Genomic DNA, 17,198 nt, shown 5'->3' on the forward strand with positions numbered 1-17,198 from the left:
ATGTAGTGACAATGCATACCGCGATATCATTTGCAGGACTGGCTATATTGTGCATTTCTGTAACTCTATTTTTGGAACTGTAACATATTCAAACCAAAACAACTTTTGTTTTTATCAATTCATTTATTAAATTGAATATCTGGAAACCCAAACTGAGACATCTGTATTTGACACACTGCCATTCCAGGGAATAGTTGTTGTAAAAACTAGATATAAAATCGTAAATTCATAATATTTGTTTGATAATGAATAGAAAATGAAACGTAGATTACAGTAATAAAAACTTATATTTATAAATATTTTAAGATTTTTTTATTAAGAACTTTTATACATGTTATTCATAAGGAATAATTAACCCGAGACAATAAAAAATGATTTCTCATTTACCCATGCGCACTTCCTACGACCGACAATAATTTTGGAACATGTACGGTGGTATAAATGCGGGACGGTATTCTTTAGTACTCGATAGGAGAACTCTCTGCTTTTCATTTATACAGGTAAGGTTTTTACCAGGCCATTAACCAGCAGCCAATAGAATAAGCCTGTAGAAATCTAGCAGCCACAACGAAAATCATGGAAGGACTGAAAGTACTCGTACAATTTATTTTTTTAATCAAAAACTGTCAAATAAAGCATGCATGAACAACAGCTTACATGATAGATTGATATCAATGATGAATTTAATTTATGTGATTGATTTAAGGGTAGAATGAAATAAAATTCACCAAACATCTCTTTGTCGGATCTTTTGAAACAATATAGTTTGCTATGTCGCATGAAAAGTATAGATTTTCAGTTGGTTCAGTTGATATTAATGTAATTTAATGTTTGTAACAGTGTATTGTGTGAGTATATGTTACATTGATAATTTATTATAAGCAAATGGAGTGTTAATTTAATAAAGAGTAGCGAATAGAATAGCTTAACTCTGCCTTTCATTTATTCAGATACATGTACATAGTGTGTAAGAATGTTATTCGCCTCAACTTAATGACTATCTCAAATAGTTATCAGAGAGAATAAACATCAACCACTAATACGTGTGGAAATTGATTGGACGGGATACACGAATATAAACCTATACTATCAGGCATGGTGTGAACGAGTTATTTCCCTTCCACATTTAAACACACGCCAAACCTAGTGCCCGTGCTGAATTTGAAATGTCTCATTCATTAGATTAAATAAGTCCAAATCAGTCGTGAGAAGTGGTGGAGAATCCAGATATCGATCCTGGTACCTTTCACAAGATATACGGCTCCACGAATATCAATTAGTTACAGAAACCAAAGATTTATGTCCAAAATCGCACACACTCTATGCATATTGAGCGCCAAATTAACATAAACTCAAATAATTGAAGATATTAATTATTTGAAAATATCATTAATTCATTTGATGTGCGCAACAATTCAAATAAATATCTCTTCAAATAATTAATGATATCTTCAATTCTGAATTATTTCGCATCGATCAAATTGTTGATAGTATTGATTATTCTTCAGAATTGATGAGCGCTGTAATTGAATTGTTCTTCTTTTCAAATGAATTGATGTTATCAACAATTGAATTGACGGTAGTGCACATAAATTCAATTAATGCGCGCAATTGAATTATTGGTCTTTTCAATTGAATTAATGACATCCTTAATTTATTTGATGCGCGCAATAATTATTTTTGAGAGAGCTATTATATAATTAGAGATATCTTCAGTTGATCTCGTTAATTGAATTTGGTGTTCCATATGTGCAAGATACACTGTACGTAAGATGACTAGACATGTTACAAGTTCTTATCATCCTCAAAGCAATGTTGCATTTGAACGAATCAATTCAACTTTAGCTCAGTTGCTAGGAGCATATTGTCAGAAAAATCAAACTAATGGGAAGAAATTTTACCAAGTCCACCATATTTCTCACAAACCCTTGACAGAATACGTTTTATAAAAGGCGGTCAATGATATCGCCATCAACATCATTTTGACATCAGCTGAACCTTGACGTTTATCCAATCAGTCCATATTTGTGTGGAGAGTATGCGAGCGGATCTAATATCTCAACTGATTTTGTTGAAACATATACACTTGAAAAAACTAATTTGAAAGAATCCATCTATGTCTTTTGACAGAATATCGGTACACACCCTACAGATATCTTGAGTGATGTTCATAGTAAGTTCACATCAAAATATGTTTTAATCATTTTGGAATATTGTATCACAATTATCTATAAAATCTTATATGTTGAATAAGACGATGAATTTCATTGGATCATGTAATCGTTCATGGAGCCATTCGATGTAATATGGTGGATCACAAACCCTTGACTTGGGAAGATGGCGATATGATGGCTTTTTGAATGAGTCCGTCTACACATTCTACAGAATATTCCCCATATAATATTGTGTTTTGGAAAGGAGTGTCTTTACCTATTGATATTTCGTCGAGCTACTGGAAAAAGCACCCAAAATTGAAGATAATGGAGGGACTGGCAGAACAAGGTCAAAGAAAAAAAAATTAAGTTGAGTAAAATAGAAATATAAAAATTCCTAAGTTCAAACTTCGAGATGATGTCTTGGTAAATTGTGAAGCAAACTCCAGGAGAAAATCCGAACCATTTACTTAGGTTACGACGGTCGAATGATCACGTGAATCTAGATGTCTCTGTTCATGCTGATAGGATAAAATCTTTTTTTAAATCCCAGGTATTATTCTCCGCCGCCGAATAATCAAAGATATAACAATTTAAAACAAAAAGTCAAACAGAACAGCATGCATCGTCAGAAAACAAATCCAAACTTGCGGCCGAAAAAAATGTAAAAGTCAAGATGGATGAGTATTGAGAGAAGTATCATTTGGTACAGAGCATATTTGGGAATCTTCGAAATTCTCAATTTTTGAAACAAATATATCGTTCTTTAGGACAAGTAAAAAATTAAAAGAGAGAGAAAAGTTACAGAAACAAATATCGAGACGTACAACTCAAAGAGGTAATCAGAAGGTTTGGTGCAAAGAGATTTTATAAAACATGTGTTAAAATTAAATTTAAAAAACTCTCCATTTTTCACGGTAGTAATGGAAGTTGCAAGTAAATTCTTTTCGTTCCCCATAATTTTGCAACTTATCATTTGTTACTTCAAGATTAATACATTTAATCATGGCGTCATTTTGTGCCAATGAAAAGAAAGGGGAGATAATTTTTCCTCATTCGTTATACATGATTTGATGACCAAACTATAAATGCAAAATAGTTAGAGCTATATTATCACTATTGTGGGTTCAAAGTAGAAAACTACTAATTTTCACTTAATATGGTTTGGTCCAATTAATAATCAAAGAAAATGTATCGGTTGTCGCCTTTTTAAAGCTGTCGGGACATATATAAACAGAAGTGTATGTATGTCACCATCATCGCATTAAACAGCATAATAGAACTCCATAAGAACTGGGTAAAATGATAAAATTTTAATTAACAATTTCAAAACACTGCTACTTTATAAATATTTCTATAATGCTCAAAGATTAATTGATTAAAGATTTTGCAAAAAACCTATTATTTCACATGGTAGAGTTACCCCAGGGAATAACGCAAAATACACAGCAGATAAATAGTTAGCAATTTCATCAAGATCAAAGTACTAATAAGCAAATCCCCACCCTTATGGCGATATTTTCAGAGTTTTTGCAACTCATGATCATTTGAATAGTTATTTCATAACGGGAACATCTTCAGCAAACTTACACTTCTCTCTTCGTGTTTTGGTTGAATGGAAATTGTCACTTTCTTTTTCCAATCAACACTTGGGTGGCAAACTTTTTACATCTGTTAGTAAAATTTAAAAAAAAAAAAAAACCTAAACAAACAACAACAAAACCAAAAAAAAAAAAAAAACCAAAAAAAAAAAAAAAACCAAACAAACAAACAAACAATCAATTCTTTAAAAACAAAATAAACAATTTAACATTGCAATATATGGTTTTATAAAATATTTAAAATGCAGTGTGCATCCTGTATGATCCTCTTAGATTTACGTGAAATGACTGTATTCCAGTTCCACTCTCAATGACCGCATGGCGTGTGACATCGCGGCGAACATTGAACTAGGCATTCCTTGTGTCACCGATTAGGCTTCCGAACAATGCGATATCGCTCTTTAGAGGATTGTTACATAAGATTTCAGAATATCTTTGAGGGATTGGGTGATCTTCATTACAATGCAAAATTTTCTCCTATTTTCCGTTGGGAACGGTCATGTTAGTACAGTGCAGGGAAGGGGGTCCTCCCAACCTTGTTTGAAAATATATGCCTATTTTTATTTAGTTACAGTTGTGAAATACTAATTATTGGTCCCTTCTGTAGGTTGGAACCTCTGAATAAAATTACGTGTGTTGTAACCAACCCCCAAGGGAAAAATGTCTGAATCCGTGCATGCATACATTATGAAGCTGTACATGCCCTAGTGATAGCACCGTCAACATAAGTGTTCCAACTGATATATCATTTCGTTTCGATCTAGTTTCGTTTCTGTTCATTTCGTTTCATTCGGTTTCGTTAATATTTGAGTTTACCTGAGCTGAAAGCTCAAATGAGCTTTTCTGATTACCTATTGCCCGGCGTCCGAACGCCCGTCCGTCCGTAAACTTTTAACATTTTTAATTTCTTCTCCAGAACCGCTTGGCCAATTTCAATCAAACGTGGCACAAATTATCATCCTTCGATAAAGGTGATTCAAATTTAATCAAATGAAGGGTCATGCTATTCTTCAAGGAAAGGCAAAATCAGGGTTGGGTAATAAATAATATTATTCTCAAGAACCTTTGGGCCAGGAAAGATGAAATTCACATGAAAGCTTCCTGACATAGAATAGATTCAAGTTTGTTCAAATTGGCACAATAGGGGATCGAAGTTTAATATGGAGATATGTAGTAAAGCTATTTATAAATATTCTATTCAAGAACAAACGGCTATGATTAGTCGAATGAATATTCAAGCATGCCAAGGAGGTGCGAGTTCAAGTTTGTTCAATTTGTAGTCCCCGGAAGTAGAGTGGGTGTCAATAGAGGATCAAAGTTTTACATAGGAATATATATGGGGGATCTTCTTCTCAAAAACAGCAGAGCCATGGTTGGTCGTATTAATATGCAAGCATCCCCAGCTAGTGTAGATTCACCTTTATTCAAATTGTGGCCCCCAGAAATAATATGAGACCACGATAGGGAATTAAAGATTTTCATGGGAATATATAGAGAACATCCTCTCAAGAGCAGCAGGCCCACTATTAGTGATATTGATCATCCACAATTAATGCAGATTCAAATTTATACAAATCATGACCCCCGAAGGTAGGGGAGTCACAAAGAGGATCAAAGTTTTGAATACATACTAAAATATGTAAGGAAACGTCTTTAGAAATCTTCATCTTAAAGAACAGCAGGGCCATATTGATATGATATGTGATATTGATATGCAAGTTGGCAATGCAAGCATCTTCAGATTGTTCAAATTCAAGTTTGGTCAATTCAGAGGTCCCGGGGTAGGGTGGAGCCACAACAGGAGATCGAAGTTTTATATGGGAATGTACAAGAAATTAATTAAAACAAATGCTTTCACGAGTTATGTACAGGACAACACTAAATCATAACAAATTCAGGCCTTTTAAAAATTTGTAAGAATTCAGGTTTTTCCCCCTTCAATTCACTAACGCTGGAGTTAGAGTGAATCAGATAGAGAATATACATGTAGAATGAAAAATAATCCTTTAAAAATCACAAACGCAGCGGAATCAGAGTGACCCAGTCAGGTGAGCGATGTGACCCATGGGCCTCTTGTCTTCATAAATATTTTGGTGGATATGAGTATATTTTAATAGCTCTGTTTAATGAAATAGGATGTGAAAAAAAAAAATCACCTAAAAAATTGTCTGCTCCGCTGGAATTTCACCGGTATCAGACGTCAATCCAAATCCGGAATCAGACAACTATAATAGAGTGCCAAATTAACATAAACTCAAATAATTGAAGATATCTCTCATTACTTGAAGATAGCATCAATTCAATATTGTGCTATTGTTACGCAAAATTTAATTTGGAGCTCGGTATAAACGTTTAAATGCTAGTAGATTAGAAATAGATAATAAAATGTATATAAAAAAAGTATCGTCAATTTCAAAAAGCGCACATAAGTTTATACAAAGTCTGGCCTTAAAATTTTGAATGGAACCCCCCCCCCCCCTTCTTTATATTTTACCACATAATTATCTTCACCTTTCATAATTAATTTTTAAAGTCGTGATAACGAAAAGTTAACTCTTAGATAAATTAGAGATCTTCCTTCGTAATCACGGGATATTCATCTCATTATTCAACTAGTTATAGTGGTTCGATTTGTTTCACGAATAATTATACGTACAATTTACTTACCCATGCAACTTCATATACGTCTCTTAAGCGCTTCAAAACAATGAAAAAAATTAAGCATTTTTGAAGAAGTGAAAATACTTTGAGCGAGATATAAACAAGTTAATTTTTATTTTATTTTTTACAGTTCTATTCTATAGATGAATCCTTTGATATAGATGTTTTTTGCTCATCATCATGGCGATTGAAATTATTGTTTATTCGATATAATCCTTTATTTCCAGCATTTGTATCCACTAATAATTTTGCAAATTTAATTGCGAAATACTGTACACGGCACTGCGTGGTCAGTCAAGTGAATTTTATTGACTTTATTGATAAAATTTCAAACTCCTGTGGTGCGTTGCTTGATGAGAAGGTACAATGCAGAAGAATATGGAGTGTTTACCAATAAAAACATTGGAAGAGCTGGAAGCATGGACTCCTAACAAACTTGTCGATTGTAAAGTTTGCTCAGTCCCGATAGCTGAAAGAAAAGAGAGGTCTAGTGCCACTCCCAGAACTTTGCTATGCCATGATATGTGTGGTGGATACTTGAAAGACAGGTAAACTTGGTAACTTACGATTAATTTGTATAACCATCTTACAAAGATATCATCATATTTGTCACTTTGAAATATGTTATTTTAATCCACTTAATGTGCCAGGGCCTCTTTCTCTTCCCTCGATATCTCTCTCTTATATATATATATATATATATATATAAGACATATGGGTTATCTATATTTAAAAAATGTGAAAAGTATGTTTTAATTGAGTATCATATATTTGATTTTGTATTTTGAACTAACAGTATTTTCATTTTCTAGATTTGTACAAGGATCTGAAGATCAACTGCCTTACCGGTTTTATCATTGGCAGTACATTGACAGTTTTATCTACTTCAGCCATTATTTTGTCACTGTTCCACCAGTAACATGGATAAATGCAGCACACAAGCATGGAGTTAAAGTTCTTGGTATTAACTAATGTTCCTTTTTACCAGTATTCTCATTATTAAAATTAATATAAGTTAACACTATTAGTCATATTTAAATATTAGCTTTCAATATAGCAGTAATAATGTAACCCTCCCTGATTTTCAACATTCTGATAAGTATTACGGCTACCATACCATCACAATAGAGAATTAATATGTTTTACAGCATGACTGTGTTTAAGGTTGAAGCATAAAGTATTGGTCTTAGTATTTATATCCATAAATAAAAAATGTTCATTCGGTATATACATACATACAAACATACATACATAAATACCAAGGATAACCCATGAAAGCTTATTTCCAATGGGGTCCTTTCATGCACGGATGTTTGCGATAGGGGGTCATTTATGCAGGAGGAGACCAGATTACCCAGAGGAAACTCGCGTGTCTGAGAGGGCGACCGCCATACCCTCTCACATACAACCACTGCCGATCATGGGGATCAAACTCAGGTCGCAGCGGTGAAAAGTGAGAGCACTACCTCTGTGCTACCCGGACACCATAACAAGATGAAAAAAAGTTCCAAATTGTCTGGACATGTGCAGAAAGTTGTCAAAGCACATTTTAATCTTGTTACATGACTTTAGACATTTGATCCACCTATTCATTGAACGTGGACAATATAATGCAATCGATGTCAAAAGTGCATTGTGACGTCATATTTAGCGTCAATGTTTAGCAATTTTACAAACATAGGAGACCTTTTACAATATATTGAGGAGTGATTACAATTTACAAATAAGTGTACATGTTCTTATGGTTCTCAGAACGACGTGAACTTGGATAGACAAGATTCAAAATGGCAAAATACCTGTACATGTCCTCGCGCTTTCATTCAAATCAATGCTATTCAGTATTGTGACCAAAATTTTCAAGTTCCATAGGTACATGTATGGTTTAAATTTTCATTAGTTTTCTGTATTTTCCTTTTAAGCATGCGAATGAATGTCTGACACCTATAGAGAAAGCTCCGCTGAGAGGACTTTGCCCTTTATCATGATAAGGGGAAACATTACAGTAGTAAAATATTATGTTACACATAGACCTTTATGTAATGTATATTGACACACAAAAGAAACGCAAACTCCAATTTTCAGTAATATTTTTATTTTTTCATTTAGATATATCATTTAAGTTTTACATCTGATAGAAGATGCACATCTATTCAATTAGATAACACAGTGAATTTAGCGTCAGCCATCAACACTTTGGCAAAACATATCAAGTCTGAAGAGGTGGTAGCCATTGAAATTTTCCTACTTCAGTAATGAATATGCCCCTGTTAGCATTTGTTGCTGTTCAATTTTTGTGATGTGAGTTCATTATATGTTCTGCCACTCTTCTAAAAGTGCCTTCACAAAGTGGTTAGAGCCTCTGGTGGATTAGGGTGCATTCAAATGTGTTGATCTAGCATGTCACACAAATGGTGAGATATTGGGACTGAATGAGGGTCAAGGTAATGTGTCAGCATCATTGTGTTGAAAATACATGTAGTCCACTGCACCACATTAAACCATTGTCCTGTTAAAAAATCAAGTTATCCTTTTGGACAAACGGTACGACAGATTGCAGAACAGTGTCTTAAGTAGTGTTGTGCTGTCAATTTGCTTTCAATGATAACCAAATGGGTTTTGCAGCCACTACACCATAGCTCTACCACTACTAAACCTAATCCCACCATGTAGTTATTGGTATATTGTTCACCGTAAGATTGGAAAACTTATTTGGACAATGTCATGGCAACTATTGGATTCTGACATCACATTGATGATGATTGAGGGGCATTCCTACTGAAACTCAAAGCAGCTTGATGCCATAGAACCTGAGATGACTCAGCACCATCTCAGCTTAGTCTTGGATTATGTGTCCCTGGTATCTCATTTGCAGTTTTTGTGTAGTTCTTAACCACTTGCATAACTTCTGCAACCTCATGAAATGTCATAGCCTTCGGTCAGCTAGTCAGCAGTTATACCAGTCAGTCTAAGGCATTTGTAGAGAGGAGATATTGTGCTTTTATGGATATTCTGAGCTCTTGTCTTTGCATTTTGGATGTTTCCAGCCAATAGTAACTGCATTGCACTGTTACATGCATCATTACGTAGGTAGCCTAAGCATACTTTAAGCAATATGAGAAGCATATTTTGATATTGGACTATTCTTACCAGATACCTGAAGGATAACAAATAGGTCTGAGACACTTGAAATTCTTTTGCATGTATCCTTGCACATGCTAATCAGGGTATGTATTGATACCTCATGGACATGTGACTGAGTTCAATCAACCATAAATTGCATGGTATTGTGCAATTCAAAATTGCCAGCAATATTACTAATTATTGATGTTTCATTGGGGTTGCATTTCTTTTGTGTGTTGGTATATATATAGTCCTTGACTTTCCTAACAAAATTTAAATTGTTGTTGTGACATCGCCCCTTTGTTCTTTTGTATCCATTCTCTGCCATACTGGACTGAACACTGGCCAGTAAGTTGGAAGCCGTCCATTCTTATGCAAAAAATGTCAGACATGTTCTAACTTATTGACAGTACAGAGTGAACAGTTACAGGTAAGAAAGGGGTGATTGGTCATTCTTTTTAGAATGGACAGACATGGGTAACACTCCAAATTCATACCTATTCTCATATCTAAAGAGAAATTGAATAAACCTCAAAGTTCAAATCTATTTTAGAAGTACATGTGTAATCAGCATCCAGACCAGTTTATCAAATCCCATTTAGAAGCAATTATAAAGCACCCAACATGACTATGAACACATAAATCCATTTTATCAGAATTAATGTCCAAAGTAGAGGAATGATTCAGTATTTCCTCTTCAGAAATATATGTAATGTGACAGAAATATATGTAATGTAACAGAAATATGTGTAATGTGACAGGATGGGCTGCTAATGTAATGGGACAGGATGGTCTGCTAATGTAATGGGACAGGATGGGCTGCTAATGTAATGGGACAAGATGGGCTGCTAATGTAATGTGACAGGATGGGCTGCTAATGTAATGGGACAGGATGGGCTGCTAATGTAATGGGACAGGATGGGCTGCTAATGTAATGGGACAGGATGGGCTGCTAATGTAATGGGACAGGATGGGCTGCTAATGTAATGGGACAGGATGGTCTGCTAATGTAATGGGACAGGATGGGCTGCTAATGTAATGGGACAGGATGGGCTGTTAATGTAATGGGACAGGATGGGCTGCTAATGTAATGGGACAGGATGGTCTGCTAATGTAATGGGACAGGATGGGCTGCTAATGTAATGGGACAGGATGGGCTGCTAATGAACAAATAGACTGGCCTGGCATATGAGATGGATGATGGCATGACTCCCTGTCGTAAATGGAATGAAAGATTTTTAGATAAGATTTATGACATAAAAATATTACATTTACCGTACATAAATCAATGATATGATTTAGAAGAGGTGTTGAAATATTTAAAAACCATTAAACTTTGAAATACTGAATATTGTTTCCTTATTATCACCTTATTATTGAATTTCCAACTACATGTGTATTTGTTGAAGTATCTCCCCTTCAACAGCTTTGGTATAAATTTGCACCTGAGGTTTAGATAGATATATATTTATATGGAACTGTAAGGAAATTCAAATGTACATATGACTTTCCATTATGTAATTGTTATCGATGGAGACAATGATTTCAAACTGTTCATTCTGTGAAAGAAAGAACTGATCAAGGGTGTAGAGAAAGGCCTCAAATGCTCCATTCTATGATTTAGTTGGTAAAAGATTTATTGAAAATTGCTAATTAAAGATGAACAATTTTTTTTATTCAATGTAGGAACATTCATAACGGAATGGGATGATGGCAAGATTAGAAGTCAGAGGTTACTAGAATCTGAAGATTCCTTTAGGAAGGTGGCCAGTAAATTGGTTGAGATTACAAAGTATTACAAATTTGATGGATGGCTGATCAACATTGAAAATGTTATTGAGGTATATATAACTTTAATTAAGCTACTTTTTAGTTATATAAATGAGGCAGTTTTAGCCAATCTCGGCACTATTCTCACAGATTTTTTTCTCTGAATATTTGCACATTCTTGTTTCATCAGTCAGATAAGGTAGAGAATCTGTGCAAGTTTGTGGGATTTCTGACTGACCAACTCCACGCAGAAGTGCCAGGCTCTCAGGTGATCTGGTATGACAGTGTCCTTAACACTGGAGAACTGAAGTGGCAGAATGAACTCAACAGCAAAAATTGGTATTTATTTCATACAAGTAAAATGCCATACAAGGTATTTTTACAAAATGTAGTGAGACACAAATTTAGCGATTTGTCCATAAATGATGTATGTCGGACTCCAAAGTGCGATGGTCTGACACGCCAAAGTGCGATGGTACACATTAATGCACCAAAGTGCAATGGAATGACATGCTGAAGTCCGTTGAATGGACACAGTGTTTTGGTACAGACTGTACCAACAGTGTTTTATTTCTTCAAAATGCCAATGTAAAATAATAAATAAAATAATAACTTATTTCATTTAATACTATTTAGTTGTTGTGTTATTGAACACAAACTTTTCAAAGGTGAAATCACATCGAATTTTTTGCATTGTAGCATCTCCCCCCCCCCCCCCCCCCCCCCCCGAAATTTATTACGTGTACATCACACGTAATAAATGATCATGAATCAAAGCATGCTCGGGCAAAGTAGATATTTTGACAACAAATGTATGTACTGTTGTCACAATCCTCAAGAGTGTAAACTTGCCCTTGCTATCGTCCATGTCAATCTAAATCACCCATGCCTTCCTACAATATCCCTAAGACGTTAGTGCCAGCAGAAATAACCTTCGTTGAGGCAAACTGACGTTGCATTTCTTCGGTTTGATTTTGAAAGACGTTACGAACAACGTCATGATAACGTGATGTCACAAATGTCACTGAACCCCCTCACCATCAGACTTTGGCATGTTAGACCATCGCACTTTGGCACAGATCATTGCACTTTGGCGTGACCATCGCACTTTGGAGCGACCATCACACTTTAGAGTCTTACATGTATATTTAGCAAGAGCTAATTTTAGCAACTTTATGATTACAAGAAAGATAGCTATTACCTCCGACATGGAATAAATATTAGCAATATTCAATTTTAGCGATCCCAATACTGTTGATAATAATGCCAAAATTAAATCCTTGCTAGAAATTCTACTTATACAATAGTATAAATAAAAATTCTTATGTGAATGAGTACATGAATATACAATCCTGGAAAATAATGATGAGATTTCTGTCTTGATGTTAGGATAGTGAAATAATTAGTTAAAGAATGAAAGTAATTTCTACTAATTTCCTATGATATAAAGATACACCAGTTTACACATTATAAACCGCGAATAAACCGTGAAGTGGTTTATAAGGAGTGTAAATTGTCCCAATTGAACTTGCTTTATGTCAGATAGAATGAGTAGAAATTATTTTCATGCCTTATTATTTAATTAAATAAAATGCTTTTGATGTGATTTGATGAATAATTCTAAAAAGAATATGAATTTCATATGATATTGAGCAATATTGTCATTTATATGTTAAGATAGACGTATAAGTAGGATTTACAGGACAAATTTCTCATACATAATGAAGATTCATAGTCACTAACTACACAGAGTACAATCATCACAGAATCCAGTTACCTTACACAAAACATGCATTCTAATAGATAACTATGTTTCAATTACTGTCTCATTGTCAAGTCCAAATGAGTTATAAAAGATAACTATAGTTGAATTACATGAAACAAAAACAAAGCAAGGATGAGGGATTAAATTGACCAATTAAACAATTAACTATCCACCCCACAAGCAAAGACAGGCAATGTTTTCTCTATATAAACACCTATCTAACAGGACATGCTAGCGCCAGGCTAGCACCAGGCATTTACCCTTATCCAGACAAGGTCCAAGTGGAAATAATTATGCACATGTACGCTTGATGACTCAAGCTTCGATCTCTCGAAGTTCTTGATCTCTCAAAGTGAAATCCCGGCCCTGATTTTTTTTCTCCATATAAAAAATCGAGACTGAGATTTCACTTTAAGAGATCAAGAAGTTCGAGAGATCAAAGTTTGAGCCATCAAAAGTCACCTGTATAAAGAATGTTGATGAAGTCTAATGAACCAATCAAATGGCACATTACAAGTAAAATTGAATAAATGATGAAGTAATATTTTCATTGGTCCTTAAGTTAAGTACTGAATGTATAAATTATTTCCAAAAAGAAAGAAATAATGACATGTTTGACATTAAAGGGTTATATACTTTAATTATTGATTTGATCATTTATTTGTTGTTTATGCACATGATAATTCATAGCCTTCCACAATGCCACCAACCTGGAAAGTCTAAAAATTCAACAATATTGATGCAAGCTGTGTTCTTATCCCAAATTCTAAAACAACTCCTTCCCTAAGCTATCTACATTGTCATTATAAAGAATTCTGCACCACCTGAAGTTTCTGTTTGTGGTTGAATATTATTCAATTGTATGATTTCAGCATGTTTTTTGATGCATGTGATGGGATATTCCTGAACTACAACTGGAAAGATGAAACTCTGCATCACTCGTTGACCCTGGCCAGGGACAAAGGGAGGGACATGGATGTGTATGTGGGGATTGATGTGTTTGGGAGAGGCTGTTTGGGGGGTGGAGGATACAACACTGTAGAGGTGAGCCTTAAGTATAACAGTCTATATCAGAATCACACAGAAGCTTAAGTATAACAGTCTATATCAGAATCCCACAGAAGCTTAAGTATTATAGTCTATATCAGAATCACACAGAAGCTTAAGTATAACAGTCTATATCAGAATCACACAGAAGCTTAAGTATAACAGTCTATATCAGAATCCCACAGAAGCTTAAGTATTATAGTCTATATCAGAATCACACAGAAGTTTAAGTATAACAGTCTAAATAAACAACACACAAAGGGCAAATAACTCTTTATTTTAAAATAAAATGCACATAGAAATCATTAGATATTTTCTGTCACTTATTCTTTTTAGGTCACCTGAGTGACTCAGGTGACCTACTGCCATTGGTCTTCATCTGTCATCATACAATGTCTGTTAACAATTGAATATTTTTAATTGCTAGGCCAAAAGTCTTCAAATTCGATATGAAGCACAATAGGGATGAGTTGAACATAAATTGTAAATCACTCTGATGTAATTTGTATTTTGATATTGCATGCATCTATGCAAATTCGAAAGTTTGTTTTTCATTATTAGGAAGAATATGTGAGGACTGTAGGTATACTTTTGTTTCATACATAATACAAATATTGTGTGCCATAATAAAATCTTGTATGCTTGTAGGCCCTAGCTGCAATCAGAAGATTCAACATGTCTGCAGCCATATTTGCACAAGGATGGGTTTGGGAAACACAAGGAAAAGAAAAATTCACAGAAAATGAAAACAGGTTCATGGCTCAATAGTGTGTTTGGGAGAATCTTTTCTAAAACTATTCATATGAATTTCCAGTATATGAAAAATGAATTTGATAAATGTCTATTTAAGGTGGCTCACTACACCCAGAAATAGTTACTCAAATCAGTACGAATTGATTTAATTATAAAAGATATGATGATATACGTTAAGTATATATGCAAAAAGGCCAAAAAATATACAGATTTGGATAAAAACATGATTTTCAAAAAAATTATTTCAACACATAGGAATAAAAGACTCGATCGATACAAATAATTTCACAAAACATTGAAATTGCCATCTTGTGATGTGGTGTCATACAGAGTATAAGCTTTAGTGTACGTGAGCTACCTTAATGTCAATTACTGTATTCAAGGACAATTTCACCCATTTTATTTTCATCCAATTCACTCTCATTCTGAGTGAGCAAATTCTAACTTTACGCAGCTATAAGCTGCTTTGGGTGAAATAAAAATGGGTCAAGTTATTTGTTGATATATTCGTGCAAAAATAACAAAAGATGAAAATTATCCAGTATACAGCATGTGGTCCTGTATGCAGCATGTGGTCTTTAATTCAGAAAATTACTATTTCAGATTTTGGAGTTTGTTGGATTGCTTACTTCCTTCAAATGAAACAAACTGTATGCCTCTTTCAACAACATTTTGCCAAGGATTTGGAGAGAAGTATAGCTTACTTGGGAAGGTAAGGCATGTTGTGTAAACATTTAAAGGAAGATAACTCAAACAAAGCTTTATATCATTATGAAGTGATGGGGGCTTGCTAATCTTCCTAAACAATTGAATAGATGGTTAGTTGGTTGTATATTGTTTAATGTCTCGCTCGAGAATCTATCACTCATATGAAGACATCACCATTGCCGGTGAAGGGCTGCAAAATTTAGGCCTATGCTTGGCACTTACAGCCTTTGAGCAGGGAGGAATCTTTATTGTGCCACACCTGCTGTGACACAGGACCTGTTTTTGAGGTCTCATCCGAAGGACTGCCCCATTTAGTCACCTCTTATGACAAGCAAAGGGTACTGAGGGTCTATTTTAACCTGAATCCCCATGGGTGTACACAAACTTTACCATATAGTCATGATTGGATATGCATTTACGGGGCCCTCTGTAAATGCATAAAATGAGTACTAATTAAATTCAGTCCTTATAATTTTATTATTTATAAAACGTTGAATGTAATTTTATAAATAAATAGAGTAAAAATTAAAACTTTCCCCTGTGAAAAGGGAAATCACTTAAAGTTCAGAAAACTTTTTGCCTATACACATGTATTATTTTATAGGTTGCTTGACCTTTGACCTCTTGAGCCCCAAGTTGATAAAAATCACCCTCATCCCATATCAAATCTGTGTGTGAAATATGTATGTGGTGATCCCATTTGTAAAGGGAAATTACTTATGGCTTGAAAACCATTTTCCTACATCAAAGTCTAGTCTCTCAACCTTTTGACTCAAAATTCAATAGGGATGATCTTTATCCCTCTTGTGAGTCTGCATGAAGTATATGCTCTCTCTAGGTGAAAAGAGATATCACTTAAAAGTTCTGGAACTCAATCTATCCATGAATGGATTGACAACCTTATTTCAGTACAAACCCCTCTCTCTATCTTGGTATAATTCATCTCTCTCTTGGTATAATCATATATGTTTGTTCAGTTGCATATTTTATGGTACATATGGTTGGCCATACAAAACAAAACAAATGAGGTTGAGGGAAATTTTGTTTCACAGGTAGTTGGGATATTGACCCCTCCCCCACCAACACTATCAGCCCCTTAATTCTTGAACAGCCTTAAGAGATTGTCTATGCCTATAGTATGATGGTATGTTTTAAACTACTGGCAATGGGATGATATTACTGTAGACGTATCTAATTTCATGTCAGATTAAATTTCGTTATTTTCATGTATAGGAAAAAACAACGAAATTAACAATGTCAGAAATATCGGTCTCTGTTATTCATCGCCTATTTATAGATAACATATTTCGCCAGTACTGTAATCATCACCATTATACGATGTACCTGCACTTTCAACTCAATACAAAAACACACAGTTGCAAATTAAAAAGTTCAATATAATTAAGAATGATATCAAAAGAGTACAGCTCATTTTAAGATAATAAGTATCAATATTAACACAACAAAGCGCAGGTAGATCTACGGATTTCAGCTAACCGCTCATGCAGACAGCGCGTCTGATATGCCGCTGAGTCGAATCTGTGTCACATTTAATGCCATTTCTAAGACACCCTTAGATCCACCAGCACTATGTCAATATCCACGCCTTTCTTGAAGTTC

General features: G+C 34.5%; 1 protein-coding gene across 1 annotated transcript in view; it reads left to right on the forward strand.

The window, feature by feature from the left end:
* Positions 1–17,198, forward strand: part of LOC125670232 (cytosolic endo-beta-N-acetylglucosaminidase-like) — a 29,593-nt gene that overhangs the window by 6,554 nt on the left and 5,841 nt on the right. Inside the window, exons 2-10 of the mRNA XM_048905303.2 lie at positions 501–591; positions 2,131–2,173; positions 2,255–6,963; positions 7,228–7,376; positions 11,222–11,376; positions 11,496–11,644; positions 13,943–14,114; positions 14,766–14,869; positions 15,474–15,582. Of these exons, the coding sequence (XP_048761260.1) occupies positions 6,782–6,963; positions 7,228–7,376; positions 11,222–11,376; positions 11,496–11,644; positions 13,943–14,114; positions 14,766–14,869; positions 15,474–15,582 (1,020 nt within the window). The 5' untranslated portion in view covers positions 501–591; positions 2,131–2,173; positions 2,255–6,781. The remainder of the gene's footprint in view (positions 1–500; positions 592–2,130; positions 2,174–2,254; positions 6,964–7,227; positions 7,377–11,221; positions 11,377–11,495; positions 11,645–13,942; positions 14,115–14,765; positions 14,870–15,473; positions 15,583–17,198) is intronic.

Source organism: Ostrea edulis, chromosome 4, assembly GCF_947568905.1.
Source record: "Ostrea edulis chromosome 4, xbOstEdul1.1, whole genome shotgun sequence".
Taxonomy (NCBI): Eukaryota; Metazoa; Mollusca; class Bivalvia; order Ostreida; family Ostreidae; genus Ostrea; species Ostrea edulis.